Source organism: Oryctolagus cuniculus, chromosome 5, assembly GCF_964237555.1.
Source record: "Oryctolagus cuniculus chromosome 5, mOryCun1.1, whole genome shotgun sequence".
NCBI lineage: Eukaryota > Metazoa > Chordata > Mammalia > Lagomorpha > Leporidae > Oryctolagus > Oryctolagus cuniculus.
In genome coordinates, this window is record NC_091436.1 from 127,016,227 (window position 1) to 127,033,729 (window position 17,503).

The 17,503-nt window shown below is 53.0% G+C and overlaps 1 protein-coding gene across 1 annotated transcript in view; it reads right to left on the reverse strand.

Annotated features, from left to right (window-relative positions):
• PPP2R5D (protein phosphatase 2 regulatory subunit B'delta) overlaps positions 1–17,503 on the reverse strand; it is a gene marked incomplete at its 5' end in the record, with an annotated part of 28,684 nt that overhangs the window by 8,526 nt on the left and 2,655 nt on the right. Inside the window, 2 exon segments of the mRNA NM_001082754.1 lie at positions 9,683–9,736; positions 9,738–9,743. Of these exon segments, the coding sequence (NP_001076223.1) occupies positions 9,683–9,736; positions 9,738–9,740 (57 nt within the window).

The following is a 17,503-nucleotide window of genomic DNA, read 5'->3' on the forward strand; positions in this document are numbered from 1 at the left end:
TCAGAGTTACACAGAGAGAAGAGAGGCAGAGAGAGACTGAGAGAGGTCCTCCATCCTCTGGTTCACTCCCCCATTGGCTGCAATGGCTGGAGCTGCGCCAATCCGAAGCCAGGAGCCAGGAGCTTCTTCCGGGTCTCCCACACAGGTGCAGGGGCCCAAGCACTTGGGCCATCTTCTACTGCTTTCCCAGGCCACGGCAGAAAGCTGGATTGGAAGTGGAGCAGCCGAGTCTCAAACCAGCGCCCATATGGGATGCCAGCACTGCAGGCGGCAACTTTACCCGCTACACCACAGCGCTGGCCCCAAACAAAATCTTAAAAAAAAAAAAAAAAGAAACAACAAACAACAACAACAATAAAAACCTCTTATCTGTGGATCTTGGTGCTCAAGAACACACTCAAGACTGCTTGGGCTCAAATTCTGGCCTGGCCACTTGGTAACTGAGCAACCTACAGAGAGTTACACAGCCTCTGTCTCCATTGCCTCATCTGTAAAATGGGCTGACAATAGTACCTACGTTACAGAAATGTAGTAAGGGTAGAAATAACAAATATATATATATATATATATATATATATATATATATATATATATATATATATAAAACACAAAAGAAGTATTTTAGGGGCCAGCGTTGTGGCACAATGGGTTAAGCTGCTGTTTGCAAAGCTGGCAATCCCATTTCAGAACACAGAGAAGGAGCAGAAGATGGCCCAAGTCCTTGGGCCCCTGCCACCAGTATGTGAGACCTGGATGGAGTTTCAGGCTCCTGGCTTCGGCCTCACCCAGCCAGGCCATCATTTGGGAAATCAAACAGCAGATGGAAGATCTCTCTCTCTGCCATTCTGCCTTTCAAATAAATAAAATAAGTCTTTAAAAAAAGATTTTATAAGAGATATCTTCTATTATTATTATTTCCACACCCAGGTTTCAGGAATACAGCCTGGAAATTCCTTCCTATGCTAGCACACCTCAAGTGTTCTCTTTCTCTTTAAATTTTTTTTAAAGATTTATTTATTTTGGAAAGTCAGTGTTACAGAGAGAGAGAGAGAGAGGAGAATGGGCACAGGGGAGAGAGAAAGAGAAAGAGACCGACCTATCTTCCATCTGCTGGTTTACTTGCCAAAAGGCTACAATGGCCAGCACTGGGCCAAGCCAAAGCCAGGAGCTTCTTCAGGGTCTCCCATGTGGATGGCAGAGACCCAAACATTTGGACCATCTTCCACTGCTTTTCCCAGGTACATTAGCAAGGAGCTAAAGTGGAGCAACCAGGACACGAACTGGCACCCATATGGGATGCCGGAGTTACAGGCAACAGCTTTACCCACCACACAATACCAGCACCTTCTTCTTTATCTTTTAAAAATAATTTTACTGGGGCCAGCACTGTGGCAGAGCAGGTAAAGCTGCTGCCTGCGGTGCCAGCATCCCATATGGGCGCTGGTTCAAGACCCGGCTGCTCTACTTCCAGTCTAGCTCTGCTATGGCCTGGGAAAGCAGCAGAAGATGGCCCAAGTCCCTGGGCCCCTACACCCACATGAGATGACCCAGAGAAGCTCCTGGCCCCTCGCTTCAGATCGGCCCAGCTCTGGTCATTGTGGCCAATTGGGGAGTGAACCAGTGGATGGAAGACCTCTCTCTCTCTGCCTCTCCTTCTCTCTCTGTGTAACTCTGCCTTTGAAATAGATAAATAAATCTTAAAAAAAATTTTTTTTATCTATCTACCTACCTCCCTACCTGAATCACAGAAAGGCAGAGAGAGAGATGTTATACCTGTTGATTCACTCTCTAAATGCCTGAAACAGCTACGGCTAGGTCAGATCAAACCCAAGAACCCAGAACTCAATCTGGATCTCCCACGTGGGTGGCACGGACCATCACCTGCTGCCTCCCAAGATGTGCATTAACAGGAAGCTGGAATCAGAATCAGAAGCAAAGCCAGGATTCCCACCCAGGCACTCCAATATGGGATGTGGGTACCCTAAGCAGCATCTTAACCACTGTGTCACACATGCTCCTAATTTATTATTATTATTTACTCATTGAGAGAGCACTCGTATCTATTGGTTCACACACACACCCCCGCTGCCCCAAATTGCCCACAATGATTGGGACTAGGCTAGGCCAGAGCCAGGAACTAGGGAAAAGTCTCCCATGTGACTGGCAGGAATCCAATCACTAGAGCCATCCCCGCTGCCTCCCAAAGTCTGCACTAGCAGGAAGCTGGAGTCAGGATCCAGAGTCAGGTATTGCAATCCCAAGTATTCTTATACGGGACAGAGGTGTCTCCACCACTTGGCTACACACCTGGCCCCCCAAATGCTCCTTTGCTCATTATCCTCCTAGTTTGCAAATAGCGGACCCAGAAGATTTCTGCATCTTTAAAGATCCAGCTTAAGTCCCACCTTCTTCCAAAAGCCTTCTCAGATCTTCCCAGCACTGCCACTGCTTATCTCTCCCAGTGGCTCGGTGATCATTCACCCCCAGTGACATCTCTTTCCCAGGCTGTTCATGGGTTATTCCAGATGGCCAGTTTTTGGAAAGCCAGGACCCTGGTTGGCAGCCCTCAGGGCGTTCCCAGCGCTGGTACCTAACAGGCATCCGGTGGCTATTCGGTCAAACAGCAGCCAAGGCTCTCAGTTCCCCCACGGGCCCTTCCCTCCCACCCCTTTCTGAGGAATCCTCCAATCAGAGCACCGGATGGCAACAGGAGGGCGAGGCTGTACTGCTGCCTGGATGAGGTTTCAACGCCAGTGTCATGAACACCACCCCAAGGATGAACACATCTCTCTCCATCTTCCCGGGTAAGATGGAGACACCCTGCCTTCCCATGAACTGTGCTGGGGAACCTGTAGAGAAAGGAGCATTCTTCCCGGAACAGGAAACACAAGGCCTCAATTTTCTCTGCTAACAAGGAAGGGATTGAACTTAGCTCAGTGGTTTCCCAACCATTGTCTAAGTAAGGTTTTGGGAGAACAGACAGTTGCATGGCTGAAAACATACAGTTTAAAAAAAAAAAAGAGCTCAGGGCCAGTGATGGGACATAACAGATGAAGTGCTGCCTGCAGTGCTGGCATCCCGTATGGGCGCTGGTTCAAGTCCCAGCTGCTCCACTTCTGACCCAGCTCCCTGCTGATGCACCTGGGAAAGCAGCAGAGGATGGCTTAAGTGCTTGGGCCTCTGCGCCCATGTGGGAGACGTGTAAGATGCCCCTGGCTCCTGGCTTCAGATCAGCCCAGCACCAACTGTTGCGGCCATTTGGGGAGTGAACCAGTAGATGGAAGACCTCTTTCTCTCTCTCTCTCTGTAACTCTACCTTTCAAAATGAACAAATAAATAATTCTTAAAAAAAAAAAAGTTCATGGGCAGGCGCTGTGGCATGGTGGGTAAAGCTGCCACCTTCAGTGCCAGCATCCCATATGGGCGCCGGTTTGAGATCTGGCTGCTCCACTTCTGATCTAGCTCTCTACTATGGCCGAGGAAAGCAGCAGAAGACGGCCTAAGTGCTTGGGCCCCTGCCTTCCTAGATCTGGGCCTCCAACAATTGTGAGGCACTCAGAGTCTATGTACTATGCTTATCCACAGGAGACTTCAATAATCCTGCCTACTCTGAACTAACCTAATCCTAATCCAGCCCAACCTAATTCTAACAGTTACCAATTCAACCCAAATACTTAAACATAGAGAAATTTAAGCACTACAGAAAATGTAAGAAAGATGAAACAAACTTAAGAGGAAAAGAAAGCAAAGATTAATGTCATGCCTTTTGCACAATGGATTAAGTGGCCTAATAAATGAAGTTTAAGACCCCCAAAATCACAGAGGCATTCTCTCCCATGGCGACACCTAGAGTTCTATCTAGCTGTGCTGAATTCTTTCCTTCCTTCATTTACTCACGAAACACCAGGCTAAGCATTAAAGACTGAAATGTGACAAAGAGTGAGTGTTTGGCCTAGAGGTTAAGATGCTGGTTAGGGGGTCCAGTGCTGTGGCATAGTGGGTAAAACCGCCACCTGCAGTGCCGGCATCCCATGTGGGCACCAGCTCGACTCCAGCTGCTCCACTTCCGATCCAGCTCTCTGCTATGGCCTGGGGAAGCAGGAGAATTTGGCCCAAGTCCTTGGGCCCCTGCACCCGAGTGGGAGACCAAGAGGAAGCTCCTGGCTCCTGGTTTGGGATTGGCCCAGTTCTGGCCATTGTGGCCATCTGGGGAATAAACCAGCGGATAGAAGATTGATCTCTCTCTCTGCCTCTGCCTCTCCATAACTCTCCCTTTCAAATAAATAAATCAATATATATATATATATTTTTTTTTTCTTTTAAGATGCTGGTTAGGATGCCCATGTTCCATACTAGAGCATCTGGGTTCAAAACCCAGCTCCAGCTCCTGACAACAACATCCTGCCAGTGCACACCTGGGAAACAGCCAGCAATGGCTCAAGTGCTTGGGTCCCTGCCACCCATGTAGAGAGACCTGAGTTGAATTCTAGGCTCCTGACTTCAGCCTGGCCCAGCCCCGGCTGCTGTGGGCATATGAGGAGTGAACCAGTGGATGGGAGATCCCCGTCTGTCTCTATGCCTCTCAAGTAAGTGAATAAAATGTGACTAAGACATTACCTTCAAAGCACTCACGTCTGGTAGGCAGGATAGACACAAACACAGCTCATAGTGAGGGAAACACAGGAAGAGAGGCAGAGCCACAAAGGATAATGGAAACACAGAGGACAGAGCCACCAACTCTGCCTGGAAGAATCAGGTTAGTAGCCAAAAAAATACAAATAAAAAAGTAAAGAGAGGAGAGAAATAAAGCAGCCCAGGCCAATAAACCACACACATGAGTCATAAAAGGGCTTGCTGAATCGAGGACGGCAAGCTCAGTGGGACAAGCAGCCAGGGAGGTGCCAGGAAAGGCGGGGCCGGCTCAGAAGGGCGGCCGCTGCCACACCAATGAGTTTACATGCTAACTGGTAAGCAATGTGAGGCCAAGAGAGGTGAGTTCTGTTATTTTTAATGTTTCTGTACTTGAAAGGCAGATAGAGATCTTCCATCTGCTGGTTCACTCCTCAAATGCCTGCAACAGCTGGGGCTGGGCCAGGCTGAAGCCAGAAGCCAGGGATTCAAGCTGGGCCTCCCACATGGATGGCAGGGCCCCTAGCACTTGAGCCATCACCTGCTGCTTCCCAGGGAGCAAAATCAGCAGGAAATTAGAATCCAAAGCGGAGCTGGGAATTGAACCTAGGCACTCCAAGACAAGAAGTGCATGTCCCAAGCAATGCCTTAACCACTGCACCAAATGTCCACCCGGCCAGAGAGACTGAAAAGGCCAGCCGGTGCCTCGGCTCACTAGGCTAATCTTCCACCTAGCAGCGCCAGCACACAGGGTTCTAGTCCCGGTCAGGGCACCGGATTCTGTCCCGGTTGACCTCTTCCAGGCCAGCTCTCTGCTGTGGCCAGGGAATGCAGTGGAGGATGGCCCAAGTGCTTGGGCCCTGCACCCCATGGGAGACCAGGATAAGTACCTGGCTCCTGCCTTCGGATCAGTGCGATGCGCCAGCTGCAGCACGCCGGCCGTGGCAGCCATTGGAGGGTGAACCAACGGCAAAAGGAAGACCTTTCTCTCTCTCTCTCTCACTGTCCACTCTGCCTGTCAAAAAATAAAAAATAAATTAAAAAAAAAGACTGAAAAGGCCAAAAAGGTTTTTGGGGTAATAACTCTGGCCTTAGGGAGGCCTGGCTAAAGTGGGGAAGACTGGGCTAATTCCTCCCACATGTCTTTGCTCTCCAAACTCAGGACAGGGTGCAACACATCAAAGAGTCCATGGCACTGAATTGTTTCCTCCTCAGACACACCGGGAAAGACCTCTTTATCTGGGGCCAGCGCTGTGGTCAAGCCTCTGCCCATGGTGCCGGCATCCCATATAGGCACCAGTTTGAGTCCTGGTTGCTCCACTTCCAATGTGGCTCCCTGCTAATGGCCTGGGAAAGCAGTGGAAGATGGCCCAAGTACTTGGTCTTCTGCACCCACGTAGGAGACCCAGAAAAAGCTCTTGGCTTCAGCCCTAGCTGTTGCAGCCATTTGGGGAGTGAACCAGTGGGTAGAAGATCTCTCCTTCTATCTCTCCCTCTCTCTGTAATTCTGCCTCTCAAATAAATATATATACACACACACATATACATATATATGTGTGTGTATATATATATATATATATATATATACATATACATACATATAGGGGCCGGTGCTATGGCGAAATGAGTTAAAGCCCCAGCCTGCAGCACCAGCATCCCATATGGGAGCTGGTTCGAGTCCCAGCTGCTCAACTTCCAATCCAGCTCTCTGCTGTGACCTGGGAAAGCAGTAGAAGATGGCCCAAGACCTTGGGCCCCTGCATCCACGTAGGAGACTTGGAAGCGGCTCCTGGCTTTGGATGGGTCCAGCTCCAGTCATTGCAGCCATCTGGGAAGTGAACCAGCGGATGGAAGACCTCTCTCTCTGTCTCTACCTCTCTCTGTAACTCTGTCTTTCAAATAAATAAAATAAATCTTTTTAAAAAAAATATCTTAAAACCCCTTTACCTGCACAGGCAGGTCACAGTGAGTCTCACCTGAACTCCCAAAGCTCCTTTCCATTCTAGGACTCGTCTAGAGTCTGAGAGCCAGCATTATCACTTCACCAAGACCACAGGAGAACCAGCTCCTGAGTCACACACACCTGGGTTGAATTCCACCCTGTCCCTTCCTGGCTGAGGAAAAGCTATCTAACATCTCTGAGAAATGGAGATGACAATAATAGAACAGCCCAGGGGAGCGCTGTGAAGGTTACATGAGACACGCCAAGCAAAGTCCTTCGCACGGTGCCTGGGACGCAGCGTACAGTGTTGCACGGGGTCCCCCCAAAACTCACGGCCACCTACAATCTGTGAGCGTGACCTTATTTGGAAACAGGGCTTTTGCAGACGCAACCATGTTAAAATGAGGTCATACTAGATTAGGGTGAGCCCTAAATCCACCCAGAGTGACGTCCTTATAGCAGGGGAAGTTTGGACAGAGACAGTCGCAGGGGAGGAGCTGTGTGATGACAAAGGCAGAGACTGGGGTGGTGCATCGATAAGCCAAGGAACACCAAGGGCTGTCGAGAGAGTCACCAGAACCCAGGAGAGGAACAGATCTTTCCCTAGAACCTCAGAACGACATGGTCCTGCAGACACCTGGCTTCCAGAACGGTGAGAGAATAGACTTCGGCAGTTTTAAGCCACTCAGTCCTGGCTAATTTGTTAGGGCCACCCTAGCAAACTAACACCAAGTAAGTGCTCAGTAAAATCAGTGTGAGCTGCTGTGATAGCTGTGAATAGGATCGGCTGGACACAGAGTGAACTTGGCTGGCAGAGTGCAAACGTCTGGACTAGAACAAGGCCAGGGGCTGGACTCTGCCAAGCAGCTTTTGAAGACCGCCTAGCCTGCACCCTGATGTTTCCAGCATCCCCCTGCCAGCCCAGGCGTGGGTGCACTGCTAGGGAGTCACGGAGCAGAAGTCCTGCAGCCGCCTCAACCAGGGGAGCCCCGGGCAGTGCTTCAGAACAGAGCCCAGGGTGAACTCAGTACAACTCCCCCTTCCCAGAGGGCTTCAACACCCCTCCTCCCCCCACCAGATCTGTCCAGAAGGCAGTGGAGAAATCACAGCATTTGGTCTCGGAATACTTCCTTTTATTATTACTAATTTACTTATTTGAAAGGCAGAGAGGCACAGAGAGACAGAGACAGCCACACAGACAGAGATCTCTAATCCGCTGGTTCACTCCCCAGGTGCTAACAGCCAGGACTGGGCCAGGCCAAAGCCAGGAGCCAGGAACTCAATCTGGGTCTCCCATGTGGGTAGCAGGGACCCAGCTACTGGAGCCATCACCTGCTACATCCCAGGTACACATTAGCAGGAAGCTGAGATGGATATCAGAGCCAAGACTGGAGCCTAGGCACCTGGATATGGGCTTGGGGTCCTGCCACTCATGTGGGAAACCCAGATGGAGTTCTATGCTCCTGGCTTTGGCCTGGCCCAGCCCTGGCCATTGTGGCCGTTTTGGAAGTGAACCAGCAGATGGAAGATATCTGTATCTTTCTGTAACACTGTCTTTCAAATAAATAAATAAATAAATCCTAAAAAAAAAAAAAGTTGGGAATTAGCCCCCTAAATATTCCTTTCTCTCCCTTTAAATTCTGCTTGTCTCATGCTGCTTTGAATGTCAGCCACCACCTTCCCAGTGGGTTTGAAGGAAGAAATGAGCCCAGTGGGTTTGTCCCCGGGGGCATTTCCTGGGAGCCAAGGGCAGCAGGAGACAGGTGTGGGGAACAGCGAGGCTGAGTGACACGCAGCTGTCCCTCCGAGTTCACAGTCTGGTGGGAGAGCCGCTGTCGGCGCCGCCGGTTACAGGCCGAGCGAGGACTGTTTAGAGCCACGTTCGCACTACACTGTCAGTGCAGAGGAAGGAGCCGCTTCGCTGCCCTGGTCCTCGGCTTCCATGACTATAAATGGAGGAGAAAATCTATCCTGCGCCTTCTGATGACTCAAGACTGGACAGAAGGGTGCTTGGGTTTCTTTTGAGAGGACAGGGACCCCAGTGGCCAGAAAAATCCAGATCCACGTGTTCATCAACCTTTCCTCCCCCAAGCCCTCCAGACCTGCCCACAAGGGGAAGGCTCTGTTGGCTGCTCTCCTCCCTCCCTCTGAACAGTTTTGAGCAGGAGGAAGCAGAGACGGCTCTGACCCCCACTTCCAGGCAGATGGGGGCCTCCCCACACAGGTACACAGGACCTTTCACCACCCAGAGCATCCCACGCAGTGCTGGCCCGAACTGTCACAGACAAACTCCGCGGACATACTCTGGGCTTCCTGCGGTTCCTCCCCTCTCGGGAGCGCTCTGCTTACTGTTTATTGCTTTATGGCCCCAGACTGCTGAGCTGTGCCGACCTCTGGTCAGGACTCTCCAGTCATGCTCCCACTCCACTGAGACCAAGTCCAGCGGATCCAGCCCTGCCTAACTCAGAGACACCAGCCACTCCCAGAGCCACGCTTCACATCGCTTGCCCATGGACTTTCTCCCTTCTCCCTAGGGCCCCAGACCCCTGACTCCTTAACACTCAAAGTTGGTAGATGGGACCAGTGCTGTGGCGTAGCAGGTAGAGCCGCCCCCTGCAGTGCCCACATCCCATTTAGGCGCTGGTTCGAGTCCTGGCTGCTCCACTTCTGATCCAGTTCCTTGCTGTGGCCTGGGAAAGTAGTAGAAGATGGACCAAGTGCTTGGGCCCCTGTACCCACATGGGAAACCTGGAGGAGGCGCCTGGCTCCTGGCTTTGGATCGGCGCAGTTCTGATCATTGCGGCCAACTTGGGGGTGCACCAGCAGATGGAAGACTCTCTCTCTCTGCCTCTCCTTCTCTCTCTGTGTAACTCTGACTTTCAAATAAATAAATAAATCTTTAAAAAAAGTTGGTAGACACAGAAACGACTTTCACTGGCATCCCTGGGCAGCTTCCTCGGTACACACCAGCCAGAAGGAATGCTCCCAGGCTACGGAAGGCACCTTCCCCTCCGTCTCAGTCACTTTGGGCTCCCTGGGATGGGCCCACCAGACATCAAGGAGTTGCGGCTGGCATCTGCGCCAGAACGAGGGCTGTGCCTCCATCCTTACCTCCTCGGCGTTCTCGCCGCCACCATCCTTGCCCGAGCTGCTGGGCTTGGCGCTGCCTTTGGCAAGCTTAGGGGGCTCCTGAAGAGAGAAGATGGCAAAGGGTGAGCAGCTGCCGGGGGGAAAGGAGAAGCCTGGTGTGGACCGCTTAGGTCTGTATTGCAAATACCCTCAGTTCAGCGGAATCCACCCGGTTAGAAGTGACCTTGCATCTGGTCCTGGGTGGGGGGAGGGCTGAACACAAAGTAGCTCTTCAGTCCCTCCAAGCAGTTTAGAACCCGGGTAGGAAGGCCTCCCTGACACAACACTGCAAGCATCCCTGCGCCCTTTTATCTGCCACCTCACCGGGCTGGTGCATGAGTTAGGCCTGGGAGGGCCTTTGGGCAGGAAGAACCAAAGTGAGGAGGCTCAAGGGAAAAGTGTCAGGCTGTGCAGGTGGGCTTCTGGCTAAGGGGGTCTAAGAGATGCCAAAGGCTTTCACACTGGAGGGGCGGAAGTCGCCTCAGGGCCATCTGTAAAGACTGGGAGGCATTTTTTGGACGCTGCAAATAGCGTCCAACAAGAGGTTGATCCTGATGTTCAAGCGGTAGGGACCAGGATGCTAATAGGAGTTTTCTACCCCAGATGTGAAGAGCACCTCAGTGGGCAGCATGGGGGACAGGGACGGGGCAAAGCGCTGAATGGTTACAAAGAGTGAGCACTCGGCTGAAGCCTCCCTCCGGAGCCTGGCAGCTGGCTCCATCACCTCTTCCTATGCTTCTGGCCAAAAAAAAAAAAAAAAAAAAAAAAAAAAGAAGAAGAAGAAGAAGAAGAAGAAAAGACCTGGGGATTTCGGTCTGACCACAGGCTGTCCACGTGCAGTGGCAACTCCCACAGCTCCCGAGACCATCCATCCACTCAACAGGGCCGCGCGGCGTGCGTGGCCCTCACAAGGCTGTCCTGGTGGATCTGGTTCAGCTGCGAATGCCAGCCTTTAGGAGGGGCTCTGACAAATCCTAGCTTTCTTAAGGCAAAACGCAATCCGGACTGGGAGTGGATTCAAACGCGAGTCTCCCAAGTACAACAGCTGCAGGAACCCGGATAGTTAACAATGGGAGGGAGGGAGGGAGGAGTCCTGCGGGGTGGGGGAGCAAGATGGAGTTCAACAAACCAACCAAGGGCTGCCGTGTGGACCAATGACAAGACTTGTCCGTGCAGATCCAGGGGCACGAGAACAACGAGTTAAAGTTTCTGGAAGACAGGCTGAGGCTCCCAACAAGAGGCACCGAAGAAAGTGGCCACCCAGGGAAGCCATCAGGCAGAGGCCGGGTCACCTCCCCTCCGCCGTGTGGCCGGAGGGATTCCAGCCTGCAGAACGGACTGGCCTGGAGGAACCTGGAAATCACTTCCAGCTCTGAGACTCTGCACCGCCATGGCAGCCAGGCCCCTTCAGCAAGCAGTGTTAACATCAAGTGACTGTGACTATGGGGGCAAAAGGATTTCAGGGAGAAGAGAGCTCTGCGTGGGCTGGAGTCGGGGGAAGGCTTCATGGGGGTGGGGAGGAAGCTGGGTGCACAGCAGCTCCGCACAGCAGCTCCACGCAGCGCACAACAGGGAAGCAGTCGCTTCTTTGGGCTGAGCACTCTCCCAACCGCCTGCTGCCAAGGCTGGCCACTCGGCCCCTCATCTGGGGCTCAGGGCGTGAGGTGGACAGAAAAAGGAGGGGGGCTGCAGACAGGACACAAGGCTGCGGGGACTGCACACCCCTCAGCCACAGGCCCTTGGGACAAAGCTGTGCCATCTTCACACAGGTCTCCTCGCTCTACTTCATCGTCAGCTGCTGTTCTCTTCTGCACCCCTCCACCCACCCTACGGCACTCAGCACAATGCCTCAGACATCGCTCTCAGGGAGTATGCCTGAGACAGATCCCACTGCCTTGCTGTGGGGGTGTGAGTGGGCAGGGAGAACCGGGCCCACCAGCCCTGCTCCCTGGCTCCTGCAGAACAGGTGAACAACACGTGCCTCAGACGCGCCCAGCAGTCCCCGTGCTGCTGCAGGATACTGAGGTTTGGGGCCAGCCCTGTGTTTTAGGCCCAACTCTTACTAGCCTGACAACCACTGGAAGGTAACTGGCCTGGGTGAGCCTCATCTATTAAGTGATGACAGTCACAGTACCCTCTTCCCTTAACGCAATGCCTGGTACATGAATGTTAGCCAGTATCATCGCTTTTATTACAATCAAGAAGGAAATTGGGAGGGAGCAGGGGCGTAGCATTCAGAAACATAAAAGAGCTAAGTCCCAGGTAAGAACATGAGAGAAGGAGGACCATGAAGCCCTCCCAAGAGACTGACTCAGCATCAGCCCACTAAGTACCTACTGTGTACAAAGGAGACACCACAACACAACGAAGCTTGGTTATTATCTCAAGGGGGAAGAAAATTAATTCCAGTTGAGGAGCGAACAGAGAAGGGCTGTAAGTGGTTTACCAAGTGTTCTGTGAATCCACAGGAGGAAGCAGAGCTCACTCCTGAAGGGGGGCTCCAAGGAGGGGCAATGCCCAGGATCGCGACCAGCAGGGATAAGAGAAAGAGAACAGGCGACAGCTGAGCAATAGAGATCCTCCACCCAACTCCCTTCGCTCTGTGGCCCCACGGGATCCAGGCAAACCTCAGGCACATCGTCAGCCCAGTCACCCCCAGAAATGGTCAGCCACTAAAGCAGGCCAAACGCTGCCAATACTCAAAAGGAGAAAGTTACAGGGCTCAAGGTTACATCTGGCTCCTTGCTCCTCAGTCCTTCCTGGACCCTTTCCCCACCACACACTTAACACCTGTGGTCCCAGCAAGTCTAAGACCTTCTCTTCTTCTTCTTCTTCTTCTCAAACTCCTAGTAGGCAAAGACTTTCGGCAGATGGACAACATCTGGTCCATCAGACTAGAAACTACAGATGGGCGGGGACCTCACCGGCTTCCCCTGAACTCCATGCCCCTTAGCCCCTAATGTGCCTGACCTATGTCTGCAGCATCTACAGCCAAAGTACCCAAAGCATCTTGGCAAGCCCACTCCCTACAGACAGGGCCTGGGTGGGGCACACAACCCCGTCCCACTTAGCACCGCAGGAGCCTCAGCGCCCAGCACACCATCACCAACCCTCTACTCAGACTCTCAAGCAGGTGCTGAGAGGTTGTGTGCACAACCCAGAGCCAAAGCTGCCTGGAAGATACCTAACAAGCCCCGGATAAAGGGTTGCATTGATAAGGCCACAGGATGGCAGCACGGCAATCCAAGCCAATCAGAGGGCAACCGAGAGCAACGCACCTCTGGGCTCATCAAGAGGGTGGCCGGAGCCAGTCCCCAGCACCAGGGGCCAGCCCCAGGGGAGGAGAAGCTGGGGGAGGCTAGAACTGGTATCCTAGCATCCTCTGTGTGAGTCTGTACCTCAAAGGAGCCACACCTCTGAGTCAGACCTCAGCAGCCGCAGGAAACAAGGAGAGGAAGAGGCCGAGATGAGGAACAGGGGAAGGTGGCATGCAGGTAGGAGGGGAAGGTGAAGGAAGCCAACGGCAAAGAACGGCCTGTGTCAGGACAGCACCACAAAGGCATGGCTGTCCTGGGCCAGCTAGCCTGCAGGATAAGGAGGAAAGCAAATCTGACAATGTGGACACATTCCTGATTTGAAGGTAGCATGGCCCAGAAAGGGCAGGATTCCAGCACTCGTGCAAAATTAAAAAAAAAAAAAAAATTAAAAAAAAAAAAGAAGATGTAAAGGTTATCCTAGGATTAGGAATAAGGGGAGGAGCCTGCTCAGATTAGGAGTGATGTTGCTGCAGGCTGAACCTAGGCACCAGTCGATGCCTGCTAGGAGGGCTTTGGGACAGAAGAGGCCTTTAGGTCAGATGCCTTGATACTGCAGCTGGGCCTCCGGCAGGCTGTGTGACCTTGGACAAGTCCCTTTCCCTGCCCGGGCCTCAGTCTCCTCATCTGTACCTTAAAGGGTTGCACTGCACGCGCCCGGGGCCCCTTCCAGCCCTGACGTTCTGAGGTTCCATCAACAGAAGCACAAGCTTCCAAGTTTGTGTGTGGAAGGAAGACTAGAGGGAGGGGCCTAGGCCAGATCTGGGTGGGGGAGAGAGCGAGCTGCACTGTTCTAGGTCAGGGGGCTTGGCGTGGAGGGAGACGGGGTTGTAGGAGCCAGTGGAGAGGCCGTCCCGGGCGCGTGAGAGCAGAGAAGGGGCTGCGCAGGGCGGGGGGAGGGGGCAGTGCAGGAGGGAGGTGCAGTCTCTGCTGAGGGGCTGTCCCAGGTCGGATGGGGAAGGGGGCGGGGAGGGGGAGTCAGGGAAGGGAGAAAGCAGGGGAGTGACCGCGGAGTGGGGCAGATTTGGAGGGAGGAGGTTACCCTAGGCGGGGGTGGGAGGAGCGAGGAAGGGAGGGAGGTGCACGTCGGGGGGAATCTGACGGGGCAAGGTGGGGGAGCTGTCCCAGCTGCGGCACGGGATGGGGTTGCAGCGAGCCGCGGAGGCGGAGGGCTGGCCCCGGGAGTCCTGCGGAGGCCGGCGGGAGGGTCAGTCCTGGGCTGTCCCGGGCCTGGCTCAGGCCCCTCCCAGAGCTCCGCGCAGGCCCCAAGGCGGAGGCGCGAGAAAAAGGGCCACGCTCACCTTCTCCTTCTTCAGTTTATAGGGCATCTCGGCCCGTCCGGACCCGGCCCGGCTCCTGCGGCCCCGCTCCGGCTCCGGCTCTGCTCGGCCGCACTCGGCCCGCTCGGCGTCTCTCCGCCACCGCCTGCGCGCTGCGCCCGGGTCGAGCGGTCTCTGAGCCTCCAATTGGCCCGAACTCTTACAAACCTGCCTGACAACCAGGCGCCGCCTCCTCGGATTGGCCATTGGAGCCGAGCTGCTTCCTTTTTTTCTCATTGGAAAGAAAGAGTACAAACCGCCAGGGTTCGGCTCCCAGAATTGGTTGGGGAGGGAGATCCCGCCCTAAAGTGGGTTGAGCTTAGCGAAGGAGGCGGGGGTAAAGGGAAACCCAAGCTTGCCGTGGATTGCTGCACTTCGGCGTCTGGGGTGCGTCGGCCTCGGCCATTCCTCGCAGCCCTTGCGGCTCTGTTCTGCCCTTCCAAAGTGGTCCTCGCACACTCCCAGCTCTGCTACCCCGTCCAGGTGGAATTGCAGGAAAGCAGCCCGAAAGCATAGGGTGCCATTCTTCATTGGCGTAAAGTAGCGCTTAATTTCAGGCGCAAAATGGGTGGAGAGCGCTCCCAGGGGTCCTCTAGAGCAAACGCCTCCCTAGATGGGAGTTGCATAGAGCAGAGGGGAAGTCTGGCAGCGTCAGGACCTGCGTGAAATGGCTTGAAAATTCGTCGTTCCGTACAACTTTAGGAAGAGGGTCCCCGTTCCTAACTACAAGTGTCCCGGGATTAAGGAGCCAGATCTGAATGTTGGAAAAGCATCTTCATTGCTAAGTGCCTCCGGAACCCTTACCCACCAGCCTGCCCAGTCAATGTTCTAGTACATACGACTCAGTTCCCCTGGCCCCAGGGAGTCTGGTGAACATCACAGAGATTAAGAAACAATATAGGCGCCGGTACTGTGGCTTAGCGGCTCCTTCAGTGTCAGCATCCCACAGGGGCGCTGGTTCGAGTCCTGGCTGCTCCACTTCTCTCTGACCCAGCTCTCTGCTATGGCCTGGGAAAGCAGTAGAAGATGGCCCAAGGGCCCCTGCACCCCGGTGGAAGACCCGGAAGAAGCTCCAGGCTCCTGGCTTTGGACCGGCACAGCTCCGGCCATTGCTATCATTTGGAGAGTGAACTAGCAGATAGAAGACGGTTTCTCTCTCTCTCTCTCTCTGCCTCTGCCTCTCTGTAACTCTGCCTTTCAAAGAAATAAGTCAATAAATCTTAAAAAAAAAAAAAAAAAAAGACAAAGCCCAGGATTTCAGACTCCAGTATTCCATGTTGGAGTGCCAGTTTTGAAACCTGGCTACTCGGCTTCCCCATCTAGCTCTCTGCTAATGCACCTGAGAAAGCAGCAGAGGGTGGCCCAAGTGCTTCAACCCCTGCCATCCAATGGGGGAGACCTAGATAAAATTCCAGGATCCTGGCTTGGCTTGGTCCAGCCCTGGCTGTTACCATTATTTATGGAGTGAACCAACAAATGGAAGATTCTCTCTCTCTCTCACTATGCCTTTCAAGTAAATAGATCTTAAATAATAATAATAAGAAGAAGTCAGGACATTGACGTTATAACACAGTGGTCATGGAAATGTGTAGAATCAACAGGATTTGGTGATTCATTGGACCGTGGGGCTATGGTAGCAGGAAGGAGTTGAGGATGTGTGCCAGAAGGTGTTGGAGGAAAACTGATGTTACAATGGCAAAGGAAGTAAAAAAAAAAAAAAAAAAAATGAATAGTCCAGAGGAAGAGTAGGAGAAGATTGGATGGCAGTCACCGTGATTCTCTAGTTAGGAAGTTGCAGGTTATCTTTGCCAAGGCGGTTTCAAAGGAGTGGAAGTTTATAGTGGGTTGAAGAGTGAAGAGGAGGTAAGGAAGTAAAGACAGCAAATGTGGGATCCTGGCTACCTTACAGAAGTAGCGATTGGCCTTCAGTGATTAATGCCAGTTTCAAGGTAGCACAAAGCCTGCGAGGGAAGTGGAGGAAAGTGGATGGAAGTATTGTGTCTGTGTAAGTGTTGGTGCTGGCAGGATGCCAGGTGTATTTACCCACCCCCGCAAGCCTGGAGGGAAGCCACAGTCCTGAGGCCAGCAGCATGCCTGCCAGTGTGTAAAGCAGGCATATCCTATTTATTTATTTATTTATTTTTGACAGGCAGAGTTAGACAGAGAGAGAGAGAGACACAGAGTTATAGACAGTGAGAGAGAGAGACAGAGAAAGGTCTTCCTTCCGTTGGTTCACTCCCCTAATGGCTGCTACGGCTGGCGCTGCGCCGATCTGAAGCCAGGAGCCAGGTGCTTCCTCACGGTCTCCCATGCGGATGCAGGGGCCCAAGCACTTGGGCCATCTTCCACTGCCCTCCCGGGCCAAGCAGAGAGCTGGATTGGAAGAGGAGCAACCGAGACTAGTACCCGGCGCCCCAACAGGGTCTATAACCCGGAGTACGGGCACCGCAGGCGGAGGATTAGCCAAGTGAGCCACAGCGCCGGCCGCAGGCATATCCTTTATGCCCCTCTCCTCATCCATCCTGTCATTGGTCCCTCTGGGAGGCAGAGGACAAAGTCACGTATAGTACAACTACAAAATTGGAATTTTCTTTTTAATTATTCTTTGAGTAGCAGAGAGAGTACATGCACACTCCCATCTGCTGGTTCACTCTCCAAATGCTCACAACAGCCAGTGCTGAGCCAGACAAGATCCAGGGCTAAGCCAAACTGGAACACAATCCAGCTCTCTCATTTGAGTGGCAGGAACCTAATTATTTGAGTTATCACTGCTACCTTTCAGGATCTGCATTGTTGGGAGCCAGAGCCAGGAATCAAATTTAGGCACTCTAGGCCGGCGCCGCGGCTCACTAGGCTAATGTTCCGCCTTGCGGTGCTGGCACACCGGGTTCTAGTCCCGGTTGGGGTGCCGGATTCTGTCCCGGTTGCCCCTCTTCCAGGCCAGCTCTCTGCTGTGGCCAGGGAGTGCAGTGGAGGATGGCCCAGGTGCTGGGGCCCTGCACCCCATGGGAGACCAGGAGAAGCACCTGGCTCCTGCCTTCGGATCAGCGCAGTGCGCCGGCGGCCATTGGAGGGTGAACCAATGGCAAAAGGAAGACCTTTCTCTCTGTCTCTCTCTCTCTCACTGTCCACTCTGCCTGTTAAAAAAAAAAAAAAAAATTCAGGCACTC